The 18,744-nt window shown below is 37.4% G+C and overlaps 3 protein-coding genes across 3 annotated transcripts; 1 reads left to right on the top strand and 2 right to left on the bottom strand.

The window, feature by feature from the left end:
- Positions 1-570: 570 nt before the first annotated feature.
- LOC111459541 (WAT1-related protein At1g21890-like) lies at positions 571-3,008 on the bottom strand. Its single transcript, XM_023102498.1, has 7 exons — positions 2,806-3,008; positions 2,544-2,606; positions 2,164-2,280; positions 1,663-1,900; positions 1,418-1,576; positions 991-1,142; positions 571-924 (listed from the first exon to the last, which is right to left on the bottom strand). Exons 1-7 carry the CDS (start codon positions 3,006-3,008, stop codon positions 759-761), a joined length of 1,098 nt encoding a protein of 365 aa, XP_022958266.1. The 3' UTR covers positions 571-758.
- A 1,268-nt stretch (positions 3,009-4,276) lies between these two features.
- On the bottom strand, positions 4,277-8,055 carry LOC111459533 (WAT1-related protein At4g08290-like). The gene is made up of 7 exons (XM_023102489.1): positions 7,798-8,055; positions 7,660-7,722; positions 7,457-7,573; positions 7,121-7,370; positions 5,970-6,128; positions 5,735-5,886; positions 4,277-4,557 (listed from the first exon to the last, which is right to left on the bottom strand). Exons 1-7 carry the CDS (start codon positions 7,992-7,994, stop codon positions 4,386-4,388), a joined length of 1,110 nt encoding a protein of 369 aa, XP_022958257.1. The 5' UTR covers positions 7,995-8,055; the 3' UTR covers positions 4,277-4,385.
- Positions 8,056-12,138: 4,083 nt separating this feature from the next.
- LOC111464784 (aminoacylase-1) lies at positions 12,139-15,049 on the top strand. The gene is made up of 4 exons (XM_023109017.1): positions 12,139-13,206; positions 13,293-13,430; positions 14,386-14,625; positions 14,731-15,049. The coding sequence occupies exons 1-4, from the start codon at positions 12,331-12,333 to the stop codon at positions 14,821-14,823; spliced, it is 1,347 nt and encodes a 448-aa protein (XP_022964785.1). The 5' UTR covers positions 12,139-12,330; the 3' UTR covers positions 14,824-15,049.
- The last annotated feature ends 3,695 nt before the right edge of the window (positions 15,050-18,744 follow it).

The following is an 18,744-nucleotide window of genomic DNA, read 5'->3' as shown; positions in this document are numbered from 1 at the left end:
GAAATTAAAAAAAAAAAAAAAAAAAAGACAAAGGATAATGGTGAATGATTCGCTTAAAGAACCTTATTTTCTACAAATATCGAAGAATTTTGCGGAGAATATATGGATTACAAGAACGAGAATAAAAATCTACCTATGTTATATGGTTGTAATTGAAAACGCTTTCAATTATCGAAAAATTAGGGTTAAAGTAGGAATAAAAAAAAAAAATGAAAAGACAGATAAAGAAATCTAAGTTGCTCGAATAAATTTCTTATATGAGACCTCACGTTCGTTGGAGAGAGTAATGAAACATTCCTTAGTAGACATGTTTTAAAACCGTTTAGTTGATGACGATACGTAATAGGTCAAAACGGACAATATCTGCTAGCGTGAACTTAGGTTATTACAAATGGTATTAGAGTCAAACACCAAGCGGTGTGCCAGAGAGTACACTGGATCCTCAAAGGAAGTGGATTGCGAGATCTCACATTGGTTGGAGAAGGAAATGAAACCTTTCTTACAATGATGCAGAAACCTCGAGGCAAATAACGATATGTAACGGGTCAAAATTGACAATATCTACTGGAGGTGGGTTTAAACTGTTACAAACATATCAGCGACGTATCTTATATATAATATGTCATTGATCAATATATGTAATAGTTAATTATGAACATGTTATTTATCTTTTCGTACTATCAACCCATATAACTCTCGTCTCTTATTTACGTCGGGACAAGATTATCATTTTGTTCTTCATTCCCGATCCTCAATATCTACACAACTGGAGGCTTGGCGGGACCGTCTACCATCTTCCCGGCAACGTCACCGGTGATCGGCAATTGGGTGACGTGATTAGATTGTTTTGAAGTTTCAAAATCTATACTTGTGCCCCAAATCAAAGTATACAATCCAAACATCACGATCACTGCCCCAATCAAACTGCAACCATAAACGCATCGTTATAAAGAAGAACACAAACGAAACAAACATGAAAAGTGTTAATACCTTCCGAGATGAACCTTGTCGGCCAAGAAAATGGAGCTGAGCGCCGCCGTGATGACCGTACAGAGAGGGCTGAATGACGTCACAAAAATCGGGCCGCGTTCCTTCATCACTGCTCCTTGAACGTAATATGCAATTCCAGAGCATACTATTCCCTGTTACCTCTCTTTCATCAGTAACTTTTTTTTCTTTCAATTTACATCTTATTTTTGTGTGAAATTTAATAATTTCATTAATTTTTAATTTTTTTTGTTTAATAAATACTGAGTTTATAATCAAGGAATATTATCTCTATTAGTATGAAGGCAAGTTCATAGTATGAGGCAAGTTCAAAGTAAAGCTATGAGAGCTGACCACCTCAACTGAGAAGCCTTTTAAAAATATTTTTATTAATTTAACTTAAAAAAAAAATTAGGATGGGATAAATTACTGAGTAAAGGATGGCTAGAAGTCTGGAATCCCAGCCGACAATCCAGACCATCATGTGACGTTCGGCGGCGAGAGTGACGGCGCCGCCTTCCACGGTTCCGGTCAGGCATATCAAAGCTGCCAGCGAAATCCCGGCAGGGTACATTTTCAATGTCATGGACTGCCCACACCAACAAACAATTAATACCCAAATTTTGAACCCACAGCTTAAAGAGACAGAGAATTCATGTCAGCCCTTTTGTTTACCTGTAAGATATAAAAGGCGGACGCGCAGAAGCAACTGACAAAGACGAAGATGCTGCCGGAGACCCAGTGCCGGTCTGTCGCCGTTTCGGTGTGGCTCATTTCGCTACGGCCAGTGCTCGGAAGGAAGTTGAAAGCCGGCCCTTTGTACAGGCTCATAACCATGGCTCCGGTGATCGCTATTACAGTTCCGGCTGTCTTCGCTAAGCCATGTTTTTTCTTCATGTTGACGATCTCCAGCCTATTTAAGAAAAGGGTTTTGGTTAATGTCTACTCTGATACCACTTGTTGTTGCGCCAAGCTTTAATGCCACCACTTGTTGTTGCGCCAAGCTTTAATGCCAATTGTTGCAGTGGAATGCTACGACCAAAATACTATGATACTAATTGTTATGGTAGGAGCTGAAGTAAGATCGATCGCACTCACACCCCCACAAATAGAAATTAAATAACGAGGCTCAAAGATTTACGTAGTTGAATTGTACTTAGGTACAATAGGGTATACCTGAAAATGACGGCCAGGATGAAGGTTATGGCCGGAAGGATGTTGATGGCAGCCGACGCAAATGTTGACGATGTGTACTTCATTCCCAAATAGTATAAATTCTGGTCGAGAACTGGCCTGAATTTGTTTATAATGTATGTCTTAACCAGCTGAATTATGTTTAAATTGACTGTTGCATTAAAACCTTTCAAATCATTCTTAAATAGGTTCTTATCCACTCGAGAACCTCCAAATTTTACAATTATCTTTATCTGTGTAAAACGTACACTCAGTTAACTAAATCGAGTCGAATTATGTTCAAATTGCACGAAAACTGTATTCTAAACTTTTACCACGGAAAAGAGAAGACAAAGAAACGAAAAGAGAAAAGAGAGAATTACTCTAGAAAACCGAGCAACAAAATTCTCCAGAAGACGGGTAGTGTCATTTGAGGTCTCGTTTTCCTATCATAGGAAAAACAATAGATAGGAAAAACAATAGTTAAAATAGAGAACGGCTTTCATGCTCAAAAATCGAAAAATTATTCAATAAAGGTCGACACATTTATTATAACCTACAAACTCGAGGTATATCTAACGGTGTAAAACAGTCAGTCACGTTATCGTAATGACCTTCTCTATAGAGAAAGAGCTAGAAATCGACCTTTCGAGAATGAGAGCGAAGGGGGCGAGAACGACGGTGGCGACAGCATGGCGATAGACAGAAAACACAAAATGGTTAAGGCCATGCTTAAGAGAAATAGCGACAATGGTGTACATAACTGCAATTGAAGCCTGCAGGAACACGACAGCAAAATAAGCCTTCCTTATTTTCATCATTCTCCAAATTCTTCCACAAATTTCCATCTTGTTCTAGTTCTTGTTGTTGTCGGATATAGAACATGGGGGAGTACTTATAGAACAATGGAAATAATACACTTGTTGGGAATTGATGTAACCTAGTACTAATATTCTGTTCTCTTTCATTGAATTTGTTTCATTTTTTGGGGAACTTGTTCTTAATTATGTCTTGATTCTTTGCCCATTTGTGTTGAGCTTTTTAATTCATTGAAAGCATATAGTTTTTGTGCTTTGAATGAGAGATTACATTGGACCGATGCTCCACAAGTTCAGCATCATTCCATAAGAATCAAAGATGTCTCAAAATGTACTATAGGAGAAGACATGATATTAACTCTCTGCCACCTTTAGTCCTGTGATCTAAGCGAGCTAACTTGTGGCACATAGTGTGTTATAATTTGAGCGAGCGTTGCGAGACGAGTGTTTTAGGCAGCTTCCTTCAAATGAGTTTTTCAAGGATAGTGTTAGATGGTACAGATGTGTCGACATTGCACCCCTGCCCATATGTTGGTGGTTGATATATGCACCCGCTATCTAGTACAGAGTCCGCAAATGACTTAGCATGGATACGGGAGGGTCCATGTCTAAATAGAGCCTAAATCAATAGATATAAAGACACATGGGTTAGTTCTTGCATGTTTGAGCAGGCTGATGACATCTTAGGACTTGGGATGACATCATGACATCGAGAATCATACTATTGGGAACCAAGATGATAAGATGAGATGCGACGTTGCATAGGAGAGACCTTTGTCTAGAGTAGAGGCAAGGTCAAATCAAATAATTTGGGCTACTGTAGAGGCAAGTCAGCTAGAATCGTAGACGATTGAACATGCATGCACAAGCGTCGTGTGTGGCCGAACAAGCTTAGATTCCACACGAGTTGTGTTCGATCGGCGAAGGATAACCCCACCTAAAGTTCGACGAAGCCACAAAACCGAGCGAGAAATGAAAACGGGACTTGAGTTCTCCTTAAGACTTGTTATGATCGTGTCAAGATCATGACGCCACATGGTTGAAAATGTACGATTGTGACATTAAATACACATATACAATGTTCAATTTTAGTAATACATTACTATCATCATAACGACACAGGCTAGTCATTCGATTTTACAATCTTTAAATATTCTCAAAAAAAATCCATTATGCCACATTATTTTTATTATTACTACTTTTATATCCGACAAGAACATATGACAATACAATATTATGTCATTCATGATATTAGAATATTCTTTAAACGCATCCAACAAACTCGAGCGCTAACTCAATTGATTAAACCCTTATCTTCGATTAAGAGATCAAAATTTCAAACTTGAAAAAAAGGGTTTGAAAACAAAGACAATTAGAAGGGAATGATTTGAGCAACGGCAGTACATGTTAATGAAGTTCATTAGCATCTTGTTCGGCGGGGGGTTTAGAGGCCGTAATTGGGAGCTCCGGCTCGGCGGCGTTAGACTTCTCAAGGTGGCCAGCGGCGGTGGAATAATCCTTGCTTTTGCCCCAAACAACTGAATAAAGCCCAATTGCTATGATAATGGCTCCAATAACGCTGGTGTTTGCAAAAAAGAAGAGATTCAATGAATTTAATACTCATTTCGTGTTGTAAGTATTCCTGTTCCATACGTTTGTGATATAATTTTCTTAAGATTTGACTGTCATCTAATGTTCATATATAGATCGAATTTAATACTCATTTCGTGTACCACCTCAAGCCCATCGTCAGTAGATATGGTCTGTTTTGGCTAGTTATGTATAGCTGTTAGCCTCACGATTTTAAAATGTGTCTATTAAGGAGAGGTTTCCACACTCTTATAAAAAATGTTTCGTTCCTCTCTCCTACCGATGTGAGATCTCACAGTCCCGTTATGTATCGCTGTCAGCCTCGCAGTTTTAAAATGCGTCTATTAAGGAGAGGTTTCCACACCCTTGTAAGGAATGCGTCGTTTCTCTCTCCAACAGATGTGAGATCTCACAATCCCATTACGTATCGCTATCAGTCTCATAGTTTTCAAACCCTTGTACTAAGGAGAGGTTTCCACACCCTTATAAGGAATGCTTCGTTTCTCTCTCCAACAGATGTGAGATCTCACAATCCCGTTACGTATCGCTATCAGTCTCATAGTTTTCAAACCCGTCTACTAAGGAGAGGTTTCCACACCCTTATAAGGAATGTTTCGTTTTTCTCTCCAACCGATATGAGATCTCACAATCCTGTTACGTATTCAACCTCAGAGTTTTAAAAACGTGTCTACTAAGGAGAGGTTTCCACACCCTTATAAGGAATGCTTAGTTTCTCTCTCTAATCGATGTGAGATCTCACAATCTTGTTATGTATCACTGTCAGTCTCATAGTTTTAAAACGCGTCTTCTAAAAAGAGGTTTCCACACCCTTATAAAGAATGAATCTTGAGGATCCAGTGTCCTGGCTGGCACACCGCTCAATGTCCGACTCTGATACCATATGTAACAACTCAAGTCCACCGTTAACAGATATTGTCAGCTGGGCTGGGCCTCCAATGGAGTGGATTGTGAGATTCCACATCGATTCGAAAGGGGAACGAAATATTCCTAACAAAGATGTAGAAACCTGTCCCTAGCAGACTCATATTAAAACATTGAGGGGAATCTCGCAAGAGAAAATCTAAAGAGGATAATATCCGCTAACAATAGATTTGAGCTATTATCTACTACCATTTTCAACTTTCTAAAGTAAAAAAAGAAGATACCTTCCAAGATGGATCTTCTCGGCGAGAATAATGGAGGAGATGATAGTGACAACAACCATACACAAAGGGTTGAAAGCCGTCACAAACACAGGGCCTCTAGTCTTCATTACAAGAGCTTGGAAGTAATATGTAATTCCTGAGCCAACTATTCCCTAAACAAATTGATATCAACCCCCAATTATTAATATCAACCCCATTCAACATGGATATCAAGGGATTAGGTTGAAAAACAGACCGTATAGAGAGGAGCCAGAAGCCTGGAGTCCCAGCCCACCGCCCATGAGCTAGCACGATGCTCAAAGGCCACTGCTATCACTGTGGTTTGAACCACACCAGCCATGCATATCAATGTCGAAAGTGATAGCTCCGCTGGGTATCTCTTCACTGTCACAGACTGCACAAAGAAGCAAAGTGGTCAACTTTTGTTTGTGGTATTAATATATTAAGAAGAACTTTAGTGGGTAGCTTTTTTTTTTTTATAAGAAAGTATTTGTAAAGCTAATTTGTAATATTTTAAAAAGTAATTGAAAAGTCATATAATATTGTAATTAGGGATTAACTAAACTATACTAAAAATTGTTCAAGTCATACATTTAGCTTAAAAATTAAGTTCTTTGAATTGAAAAACCTTGCAGGTAGACTTTTTGTATAAAGTACCAATGTATCTGTCCTCGAGTAGTCATCTATTTGTATAAAACTTATTAAAGTGAACTATTTTGTCGGTTCGATAGAGTTTTACTACAGATCTCTACTATGACTATTCCAAGCTTACAACTTTTTTGTTTGACACTCGAGGATTAAGGTATGACTCCGGTATCAAACTTATGTATAAATAAAACATGTCTGCTAGGGAGAGGTTTTCACACCCTTGAAAAAAATGTTTTATTCTCCTCCCTACCAATGTGGAATCTCACAATCTACCCTCCTTTTGGGGTCCAACGTCCTCGCTGGCACTCGTTCACTCGTTCCCTTCTCCAATTGATGTGGGACCCTCTCCAATTGATGTGGGACCCTCCAAATCCACATTCCTTTCAGGACCAGCATCCTCGTTGACACAGTGTCTTGTGTCCACCCCTTTTCAGGGCTCAATGTCCTTGCTGGCACACCGCTCGATATCTGACTCTAGTACCATTTGTAACGGCCAAAACTCACCACTAACAGGTATTGTCCTATTTGGGCTTTCCCTTTCGGGGTTTTACTTTTGGGCTCTCCTTAAGATTTTTTAAATGTGTCTCCTAGACATATGTTTATACACCTTTATAAATAATACTACGTTCTTCTCCCCCATCAATGTGGGATCTCACCCGACAAATTTTTAATGTTCATCCAAAATGAAATTAAAATAGGGTAAAAGTTAAAGGTTTGATAAGGGATAGAACGAATTACTTGTAATACATAGAAACAAGACCAAGCCACACAAGCGAGAAGGATGAACAGAGTTCCTGCCACCCAGTGCTGATTGGCGGCGGAGGAAGCGGCGGAGGCACTATGAACAAGGTGGTTGGTTTTCCGAGTCCAAAAGAAATCCACTATTGGGCCTTTGTAAAGCGTCATAACCAAAGCTCCGGCGAAGGTCACCAAGGTTCCAATGACCTTAGCAACCCCTCGCACTCGTTTCAAATTGACTCGCTCCATTCTAAACCATTAAAAAAACAACACAATCTCAAGTCCCATAACTCTTCACTAATTACAATTTCACACCAAAAAAATATAAATAATTACCGAAAAACCACAGCAATGCTGAAGGTAATAGACGGCACAGCGTTCATGATAGCCGAAGTAAACGACGCGGACGTGTACGACATCCCCAAATAACCGAACCCCTGATCAAGAACCGGTCTAAAAATCACAATAAACCCATGTCAATTTAGTTCTTAAATTTTTAATACGTCAATATTTACAAATCACAAAACTAAATTTCGTACTCAAGAAATCCCAAGACCATGATTTGCATAGCGACTGGGAGTGTCATCTTTGGCCTTGTTTTCCTGCAAGGAAAGTATCATCGTTGTTGATCAAACATGTCCGAAACCTCGAAGAATTTATAAAACTCAAGATCAAACCTTTCGAAGATTAGTGCAAAGGGAGCGAGGAAGAGAGCGGCGACAACGTTTCGGTAGACGATCAAAACATAGCGGCTCATGCCGCCGTTAAGAGTAGCCATGGATATAACATATATGCCAGCCATTCCAAATTGTAAGCACACCACTAGAATGTAAGGCTTCAACTTACTCATAAAGTTAGAATTCATACCCATCATAAGCTTTTGCTTGGTGACAAGTGATGATCAAATGAAGAGCTTATGAGAAACTTCATGGGAGTCGCATACCTTTATATAGGAACAACTTCGTGGGGGGAAAAGATTTCAACTTTTTTTACGAAATCGAGTAAAACGTCTCGTTTATGTTTAGAAGTCGGCGTATAAGAATATATGCAAGTAAGGACATATACCAAAACAAGACCGGGCGAGAATATACTTCTATTCACATCTAAAAAAAAAAAATACTACATATACTCAAAAAACTTGAACACCTGTCAAATTTGATTAACCCAACTAACGTGTACAATAGTTCATGAGTTCAATATTTAAAAATAAATATACAGACGTTTTACCTATTAACATTTTACTTTTATTAAAAATAAAAATTTGAATAAATAACCTAAACATCCTTAATCAGCAATGGAGCTAGATCTAAAAAATATCATAACTCAACCCAACGGAACATCACTTTTTTTTTTTTTTTGTTTAAATATATATTTGGCTTAGAATAAGGAATCTTTTACCAAACAATTTGTTGAATAACCTTGGTCGTGTTTGATTTAACTAAAGTTAAAAGCATAAATATATTTAGTATATATGTTGTAAAATTCAATAAATTCCTATTTTATATCTCTTTTTTATAATTTAGTCCCTACCACGAATATTAATAACAAAAAATTGCTTTTTCGAATTTTTGAGATTGTATTTGATAAATTGTTGATATTTTTTATTTTTTATTTTAAAAAGTAATTATTCTGTTATAATAAATTTAAATTTTATGTCTGATTCAACTTTATACTTTTAATTTTGTGTCTAATAATTCTTAAAGATCGAGATCGACCCATTTGTTTCGGGTCTAACCAAAAGGATATGAAAAAACAAAAACACTGAAATTTGTTTTAAAAAAGTTTGAAATGTAAGGGTGGTAATAGAGATATGGGTTTATTGCACCATTATCGTTTCTAACTTTTCTATCCATTTCATTGTCATGCATATTTTCTTCTCTTTTTTTTAGTGTCTTTTTCTCAAGATTTGTGCCCTTTTATGACCCTTTTTCTCTCCTGATTTGATCAGTAGTTTATAGACAGATATTATCCGTTTTAGTTCATTATGTATGGTCGTCAGACTCACAATTTTAAAACGTATTTGATACGAAGGGTAGGGAGAGGTTTGCAAACGCTTATAAAAAATAGTTCGTTTCCCTCTTCCTATCAAACACGTTTTAAAATCATGAGACTCACAGTGATACATAACGAGCTAAGGTGAACAATATCTATTAGTTGTAGTCTTGAGTTATTACAGTAGTATTGAGTCACTCACCAAGAGTGGATTACTCGCTGGCCTCGAGGTAGATAAAATTTGAAAATATTCTCACATTGTATCATTTATTGAATAGAAATCGTTCATTTTACCAAATTATTTAAAAAAATGAACTTCAAACTAATCCTAAAAACATAAAAACTAAAACATTATTTCAGTTTTTTAAAAAATTATTGACACGAGGGCTCGGGAGAACAAAGTTAATCAGAATACAAACGAAAATTTTATGCTTATCTTAGGTCTATTAGATAAGAATACGAACGAGTCGATATACGTCCACGACTCAAACTTTAGATTTAAAGTAGTATTAAATTCGGACGTTTTTTATAATATGGAAAAAGAAGAAAACAAAATATATTTGAGTGGGTAGCAATGGATATAGGGTTTGGCACTTTGAAGGCAATAATGGTGTGAAGAAAGTAGAGATGTATATTATATGGTGATTTGATTTATGAGTCCCAAGTAGCCAAATGATTATAATAAAGGTAATGGCCAAAATAAAAGATGATATAAGTGCTCTTCCCTTTCTTTGTTTTTGCTAGTGGAATTCCATTAGACTTTCATCTCATCTAGATAAACCCTAAATTTTTAAATCACTAGTTATTCTCTTCTACGAGCTTAATCGGATATTACGAGCGTAGGATATCGGTAATTTTAATGTGAAAAATTCTCTTTGAAGCGAGTAAAACGCTACGAGGTTTACAATGAGTAACATACGACAGTATTGAAAGAGAAGAATAAGGCACGTGAGATTCCACTACTTCTTATAAGGGTGTGGAAACCTCTCCCTAGTAGACGAGTTTTAAAATCGTGAGGCTGACGATGATATGTAGTGGGCTAAAGTGAACAATATCTACTAGTGGTGAGCTTGGGTTGTTACAAATCGTGTCAGAGTCAGTCACTAGATGGTGCAAGACACTGGTTAAAGTAAGGCTAGAGTCTCGCCCTACTAGACGCGTTTTAAAACCGTGAGGTTGACGATGATACGTAGCGGGACAATATTTGTTAATAGTGGACTTGGGCTGTTACAAATGGTAACAGAGCCAGCCATCGGATGGTGTGAGGCACTGTCGGAGTAGGACTAGACCCTCCTCATAGTAGACGTGTTCTAAAATCGTGAGGTTGACAACGATATGTAACGGGCCAAAACAGACAATATCTGATAGTGGTGGACTTGGGTTGTTACAAACTGATCTCACGTAAAGTGAAATTCAACTATTTGCTGCAAACTGATGGTAGATAACTTCAAAAGAAATCTCCATTGTTCATATCAAAGACCCTCGTGTAAAAAAAATATGTGCTTAGAATTTCAGCTCAATTGGACCAGGAATCGACCCTAAAATGCTTAAACCTAACAATCCTTGACGGAGCATTAGTGGGCTTTTTGGGTTGGTTGGATTCACCCGACCAAAAACATATCAATCTTTACAGTATGGATTGAATAGTCCAGGTTGATCAGATTATCAAGTCATACTACTGAAAAATGATTGATAGCATGATAAGTTTATATCGAATAATTAAATTTCTCTCATTTAAATTATAAATTAATTTTATATTCTATATATCTCTCACCTTTATAAAATATATTAACTTTACAAAATATATTATAAATGAAAAAAAATTAAAAAGTTGAAAAACATATTAAATTATTTGAAAATTAAAATTTATTAAAAGTGTTTAAATTCTATTTATCTCAATAAACTTTGACGTTGATGTGATTGAATTAAATTATGAGTAATCATACTTAGAATATGCTTAAAAAATCATAAAAATAATATTTAGTTGGCTTCACATTCAGCATGCATTTTGGAGACAACAAATAACAAAAAGAAAGCTCAACAGTTCATACATAAACAATATCTCAGCTTTTATATATATATATATATATATACACACACTAAAGAACAGTTAAGGAGAGGTTTCACACCCTTATAAAGAATGCTTTGTTTTCTTCCCCGACTGATGTGAGATCTACAATCCACCCTTTTCAAGACTTAGTGTTCTCGCTGACACTCATCCCCTTCTCTAATCGATGTGAGACTCTCAATCCACCCCTTTTCGGAGCACAACGTCTTTGTTGGCACACCGCCTTGTGTCCACCCCCTTTGGGTCAGGGCTTAGCCTCCTCGTTGGCACATCGCCCAGTGTCTAGCTCTGACCAAACTCTCTACAAGCAGATATTGTTCTCTTTGAGTTTTTCGTGTCAGACTTCCCCTCAAGGTTTTTAAAACACATATACTAGAGAGAGATTTCCACACCCTTATGAAGAATGCTTCGTTCCCCTCTCCAATCGATGTGGGATCTCACAATTCACCCCTGGCACATCACCCGGTGTCCTTTATGTCCATTTCTCCTCTCCAATATACTACATGGTCGTTACTGACCATCAAGGTATGGTTACATTCACGTGGGTGTAGAGGGTTCTAATCCTTATGAACATGTTCATCAATCCTTCATATCACGCATGAATTCAATTTCCACTAGAATCTATCGACACCGTCCTCACTATATTAAAATAAAATTTATGGATAGTCATAAATTATCACGTCACCATTTATAAATTAACGACAAAATTACAAATTATTCCATTTAAACAGATTAAAAATTGAAAAATCTTAAATTATAAGATCACTTATGATCATTTGATCAAATAATTAAATTTAAGTAGGCCGGTTTGGGCCAGGCAATATTTGGGCCTAGCTTAAAAAAGCCCAAATGCGAAATGGTAAGCCCAAATCCTAATGGTTGGTCCCATTCAAATTGAAGCCCACGTTGCTGCGTGAAAATTTGCCTATCATAAGTATACCAGCCAAGTTTTATTTTAATATAGTGTAAATAATTATGTACCGGAGCAGCACCGGTCTTCTGTCGCCGGCGAGTTGAAGAGGCAAAAAGCTAAGTTTTGACAATCCATTCATCGGCGGTTGTCTTCACCATTCGGCAGCTCTCCGGCTTACTCAACTTCAGAAGTTCCGACTTGCTCAACTGCTTGACCGCGGCACCAACGGAGGCGCCCATGGCGAACTTCCGTCTCCACTGTCGGCTCTTTTCTCTTGCAGTTTTTCTTTTTCTCTTCTCATTTCCTCTCTCTTTCAGTCATTCGCAGTACGATGATGACGAATCCGATCAAAACTCTCCAATCTCTCGCTTTCAACACTACCTCAGAATCAAAACCGCTCATCCGGATCCGGATTACGCCTCCGCTGTCTCCTTTCTCGAATCTCAAGCACTGGAAATTGGTCTCCATACGAAGATTCTTGAGTTTGTTCCAGGTAAACCTCTTCTCCTCGTGACCTGGAATGGATTGAATCCTTCTTTGCCCTCGATTTTACTCAACTCTCACATGGACTCTGTCCCCGCTGAGCCCTCTAAATGGCTCTATCCGCCGTTCTCCGCCGTCCGGACCTCCGATGGCAAGATCTTCGCCCGTGGTTCTCAAGATGATAAATGTATAGCTATCCAGTATCTCGAAGCCATTCGGAGCCTCCGAAGTCGGAATTTCATCCCTGACCGTACGATTCACATCTCGTATGTGCCGGATGAGGAGATTGGGGGTTTTGATGGAGCTGCGAAGTTCGTCTTGTCGAAGGAGTTTAAGGAGTTGAATGTTGGATTCATGATGGACGAAGGACAGGCGTCGCCGGGAGATGAGTTTAGGGTTTTTTACGCCGATAGATCGCCGTGGGGGCTGAAAATTCGGGCTGAAGGAACCCCTGGACATGGTTCTAGAATGTACGATAACAGTGCTATGGAGAATTTGATGAAGAGCGTTGAGATTATCAGTAAGTTTAGAGAGAGCCAATTCGATATGGTGAAGGCCGGTGAAGCTGCTAATTCAGAAGTCATCTCTGTCAATCCTGTTTTCGTCAACGCCGGAATTCCCTCCCCCACTGTGAGTAGTCCTTGCGAAATGAGTTGCAGGGTTTAAGCCCATCTGCCTATGTCTCTTTTCGCCATTAATATTGTGATTTGTCTCAGGGATTTGTGATGAACATGCAACCTTCGGAGGCGGAAGCCGGTTTCGATCTCAGAATACCGCCGACCGCCGACCCAGATGCCATTAGAAGAAGAATTAGGGAGGAATGGGCTCCAGCTCGACGGAACTTGACGTCTCAGGTAAGTGGCTAGCTGCCTGATTTGATTCCCAACACCATCTGGTTCCTGTTTTATTAGCTCTCATCATTAGTATTCTGTTCTTGTTCATGGCTTGCTTATGGTTCTGCAATCTAAAGAAAAAAGCTTGGAGAAGTCCTCATATGACTTGTCATTTTATCTTGCTGAAAACAGAGTAAATCTGTAAGATTATGATCTTAAACCAATTTTGATGTGGAAAGAATTTGAATTCTGATGGAGGATGTCTTTGTTTGTTCTATATGTTATATTATGAAACTCGTCTACTCCATCCACAACAAAATGCACCGGGCAATGGCATGCGAATTTTCCCATGTCATGGGAGGAATTGATTAGATTTTCTCATTTCTTGTGAGATCTAATATCGATTGGAGAGGGGAACGAAACATTCTTTATAAGGGTGTGGAAATCTCTCTCTAGCCGATACGTTTTGAAAACCTCGAGGAGAAACTCGAAAGGTAAAGCCCAAAGAGGACAATATTTGTTAACGGTGGCTTTGGGCCGTTACAAATGGTATTAGAGCCTGACATTAGGCGATGTGCCAATGCAGAGGCTGAGTCCCGAAAGGGGTGGACACGAGGCAGTGTGCCAGCAAGGATGTTGGGCCTCGAAGGGGGTGGACTGTAAGATCCCACATCAGCTGGAGGGGGAACGAAGCATTCTTTATAAGGGTGTGAAAACCTCTCCCTAACAGACGCGTTTTCGTCTTAAAATCTTGAGAGGAAACCGAAAGGGAAAGCCCAAAGAGGACAAGGATTTGGGCCACTTCTGCTCTACGTACCCAAGATTGAATGCTTGTTTTGTGCATGTCTAGCCTTTAGCAATTAGATATTCAAGTATTTGCATCATATAGCAGTCTCTTACGAATTACACACTATCTATTTGTACGTTATCTTAGCAATGTCTGATAGCTTAAACATAATGGATCTGATACCTGCAGATTATTGAGAAAGGACCCATAAGAGACTATTTGGGACGTCCATTATTGACGATGACTAACGATTCGAATCCGTGGTGGTCTGTTTTCAAGACAGCCATCTCAGACGCTGGAGGTAAGCTTTCTAGGCCCGAAATCTTGGCTTCGACGACTGATGCACGCTTCATGAGACAGTTAGGCATTCCTGTTCTTGGTTTCTCCCCAATGAGTAACACTCCTATCTTATTGCACGAACACAACGAGGTTATACTAGACTCCATTGTGTCTCTCTTTTTTATCCATGTTCTTGCTCGATTTGCGTTATGTTCGTATTAATCGGTCATCTCCTTTCCTCGTACCTTGTTGCAGTTCTTGAAGGACACCGTCTTCTTAAGGGGCATAAAGATTTATGAGTCCATAATCAGTGCCTTGAGTTCCTTTGTAGCGGATGCATCCCAGTAAGTGCTCCCATGGATGAACACTGCTATTGTAAGTACTGAAGTTCTCTTTTCCACACAACGTCACAATTCACTTGTAAACATTCTCTTTCGTTTTATTACCTTTTCATGAGATTCGAATAGGGTAAATAGTAAACAAAAAATGATCTTTTGTAGTATATTGAGATTGTCTCCTCTAAGCGCATCCTTCCTAAATTAAATGGGTATCAAATAACGAGATATATTCTATAGGTTGTATAAATGCGTTCTTGAATTCTAAGAAGTTATTTAGCTATCGACAATGAAATGTATATTACTCGAAATAGAAGTCATGCATCGTACACCTTACTCGACATACTAGGACAATTTGAGGGGCTCGACATACTAGGACAATTTGAGGGGCTAGCTTGAGCATAAACGAAGAATCGAATTACCATGCTTAGATTGGCTCTTATAGTTCTGACGTCGAGATTCTATTTAGAGGGTCTCAATGTTAAAAGGTCAACAATGAGACGTCTATAGTATTGCAATGCTAGTAGCCAATAAGTTCTACGTACTTGCATGAACCTCAGAGCTCCGGTGGGCTTCAACGGTTGGCTCTGAGGATGAAGCAGAAGGGTTTTGCAGCAGAGCTTGTGAGAAGCTCCGTGACAATGGAGAATTGTAGTTAAAGGAGGTTGATGATGATTTTTTATCCATTTTTTGGAGCAACCTAGGAATCCACAAATGATGAACTGTTGGCTGTTTGAGTTGATGTTGAGCTGTTTTGCTTGTTTAAACCCTTGTTCTCGAGTCATTCTTGATCCCGTTATCCGTTCTTTCAAGTAAATGTTGCGCAATTGTTGACCAACTAGAAATGAACAACAAAGCAAACGAAGAAACAACCTTAAAATTTGAGACTTGAAAAGGAAGAAGAAGAAGAAGAAGAAATTGTAACGGTTAGCAGATATTGTCTCTTTTGGGCTTTTTAGTCCTGACTTTTTAAAATGTGTTTACTAGGGAGAGGTTTCCACATCCTTTCCTATAAAGAATGTTTCTTTCCTCTCTCCAACCGATACAGAGAACGTGTCTTCTTAAATGGTCCATGGGCTATCTCAAACTAATAATAGAGTCGATCCGGGCATGTATTTTGCATGCCCACGATCTAATAAACCATTAGCAAAGCTCAAATTTACGTTTTCTAAAGAAGAAAGAAAGGAAAACCGTAGGTCAACTCTCATAGACTATGCACGCTCCGAGCAACTCAAAGCTCGTTTTTCTAAACTTAGCTTACCACACTTACGTATCAAGAGTCACCACACCCGTGCATAGTTTTTAAACACCTTCCCACAAACTCGATAGCTAAAACCGAATAAAACCGGTTCATACAAAATGTTGAGAAAAGGGTCGACAAGAGACGATTTGGGTTATGATTCGATTCGATTCTGTAGTTGAAAATGGGCAACAAAAGCACTTGGGATGTTGCCTCTTCATCTTCCAACATCTCTCCACCTTTGAGAACCATCGCTGCAGGTTCGCCCATCCTCCTATAAGCCTAATCCAAATCCAAATCCAAATCCAAACCCTTTTCTCTATTTAACATTATTTTCTCAGAAAACAAACAAAACATTGGTCTTATACGCCATGTGCCTCTTTCACTTCATCTTCTTCCACACCACACCAACAAAAATTCATGGATCTCTGTGTTCTTGTTTATATGCAGCGTACGGAAGCTGCTCCATTGCCAGCTGAAACCAAGAGGATAAAAGGGATAGAGATGGAGATTTGGAACTATGGGAAGAACCATTGCATCTTCCTTAAATCGCCTTCCAATCGGATTATCATTGATTTTGGTGGGTTTGGAAAGCTTAGGGTCCCAGGCAACTAAAATAAATTTGAAATTGATATCTAATTCGACTCTCCAATCTGTTCCATCTATAACGACCCAAACCCACTATTTATAGATATTGTCCACTTTGACCCATTATGTATCACCTCCATTCTCACAGTGGAGAGGTTTCCACACCCTCATAAGGAATATCGCTCCCCTTTCCAACCGATGTGAGATCTCACAATCCACCCCCATTGGGGATCAATGTCATCGTTGGCACTCCGCCCGGTGTTTGGCTCTGATACTATTTGTAATAACTCAAACCTACCACTAGTAGATATTGTTCGTTTTGGCCCGTTATGTATTGTCGTCAACTTAACGAATTTTTTAAACGCATCTCTCCAACCCACTTTTTTTTGTTTGGATATGTTTAGAATGTATTAGATACAAATTCGAAAGTTAGATCTACCTGATACAAAATTAAAATTTTTGAAACTAAAGACTAAACTTATAATTACTCGTAATTAACACATAGTACATTTATTTATTGAATTCCAATACATGAATGACCAGTCATTTCAGTTTGATTTTCTATATTTCAAAATTTCATTATTACTATCCAATGATTTTTTCTTTTGTCAAAAGTACCATTATTATCCCGATCGAGCTAATAATTATTGAATTTTAGGAGAAAAAAAATGTAAAAAATTAATTTATTTTTGAATTAAATGTGACATATAAAAGGTAAAGTTGTTGATGAGATTGAATCCATCAACTTTTGTGAATGAAATTGCCTTACAATTTCACAAAAGCAAGATGAACACTTTTCTGACATTTTTCCATTTACAAAAATAAATAAATAAATAAAATAAAATAAAATAAAAGCATGTGAGTTTAATTTATTAACAAAAAAACATCATAATTAGTGTAATTAATTAAGGTGCATAATCATAGTGTCAGGCACCTGATTGGGCCTCTCATTTAATAAACATAAATAAATAAATATTAAATATAAATATAAATATAATAAACGGTTTGTTTCAGCAAAGAGAGGCTTCAGGAATCTCTCTTTTTTTTTTCTTTTTTTTTTAATTAATTGGAATTATATATAATAATCACTCAAATATATTCTACATTAATAAATGATTTTAGATTTTTTTTTGTGTGTGGAGATTTTACATTTTTGATTAATTATTTGTTTTAAAATAGTTTTATTTATTTATTTATTAAATTTGTAAATTTTGAGATTGTACCGATTGATTAAAAATACAAATGTGAACAATTCAGTTGTGTGAAATTTGCACTTTATAGATAATATCGGTTTATGCTCGAGCCTCAAGTCACATTTAAGAGAAATATTTTAGAAAACGTGAGCGAGGAAATATGTTGAAAACAGTTTTGAAGAAGGTAACGTTATAAGCTAAAAACGCGTAGGCAATTGATAGTATATAACCGAGATAGGAAGAATTAACTACTAATCACATCCCTTATAGACGTGATTTTGATGATTAATCGTATACCCTTGTATTGACACGACAATAATAGTAAAGACCGTATCTAATATGAAAAAGGTTTGGAACGAGTATGTAGTCATGAACAATAAGTTATGGACAAATATGATCGGGATGTTCGACATATGACTATAGACAACACGCCTCAAACAAGCATGATCGTAACATTCATGATTATATTTTTCAAATAATCAAATAAAACATTTCACCATTTGAAGCAATAAAAACACTCGACTTAATCTTAATATTTTTATAAGACGTCGTTTTTCTTGGAATTGAATTTTTGTAACAAATTCTAATTAAATATTATCCACTCTCTTCCCAATGTGAAAGGCAATACTATGGTTGAACATAATATTAATTACAGCTGCTCTAATTAGAAGTCTTAATCATATAATTAACTTCATTAAACAAATAATCAAAGACTAAATGACATATGGTCAAATATGATAGAGCTGTAGTCTATCTTCAATATATATATATATATATATATATATATATAGATATATGTATGTATATGTATATGTATATGAAGCTTCTAGGAGATTTGATTTGTATTATAGTATTGTCAAAGTCCATTTCATGTTTCACATGTCATTATTTTCTTTTCCCATGTTACAAATAT

The sequence above is a fragment of the Cucurbita moschata genome, unplaced genomic scaffold (assembly GCF_002738365.1).
Source record: "Cucurbita moschata cultivar Rifu unplaced genomic scaffold, Cmos_1.0 Cmo_Scf00002, whole genome shotgun sequence".
Taxonomy (NCBI): Eukaryota; Viridiplantae; Streptophyta; class Magnoliopsida; order Cucurbitales; family Cucurbitaceae; genus Cucurbita; species Cucurbita moschata.
Note: the sequence above shows the minus strand (reverse complement) of the source record. Positions and strands in the feature narration are given on the sequence as shown.

Excerpts from the sequence above, each read along its gene's own strand:
- LOC111459541 (XM_023102498.1), bottom strand. The coding sequence starts at position 3,008 with ATGGAAATTTGTGGAAGAATTTGGAGAATGATGAAAATAAGGAAGGCT. Across the intron at positions 1,143-1,417 it reads TTCTAGCCATCCTTTACTCA|GGAATAGTATGCTCTGGAAT; the intron begins GTAATTTATCCC and ends GAGAGGTAACAG. Across the intron at positions 925-990 it reads GACAAGGTTCATCTCGGAAG|TTTGATTGGGGCAGTGATCG; the intron begins GTATTAACACTT and ends TTATGGTTGCAG.
- LOC111459533 (XM_023102489.1), bottom strand. The coding sequence starts at position 7,994 with ATGATGGGTATGAATTCTAACTTTATGAGTAAGTTGAAGCCTTACATT. Across the intron at positions 7,371-7,456 it reads AGCATTGCTGTGGTTTTTCG|AATGGAGCGAGTCAATTTGA; the intron begins GTAATTATTTAT and ends TTAATGGTTTAG. Across the intron at positions 4,558-5,734 it reads GAGAAGATCCATCTTGGAAG|CGTTATTGGAGCCATTATCA; the intron begins GTATCTTCTTTT and ends TGCAAACACCAG.
- LOC111464784 (XM_023109017.1), top strand. The coding sequence starts at position 12,331 with ATGGCGAACTTCCGTCTCCACTGTCGGCTCTTTTCTCTTGCAGTTTTT. Across the intron at positions 13,207-13,292 it reads CCGGAATTCCCTCCCCCACT|GGATTTGTGATGAACATGCA; the intron begins GTGAGTAGTCCT and ends GATTTGTCTCAG. Across the intron at positions 13,431-14,385 it reads GACGGAACTTGACGTCTCAG|ATTATTGAGAAAGGACCCAT; the intron begins GTAAGTGGCTAG and ends TGATACCTGCAG.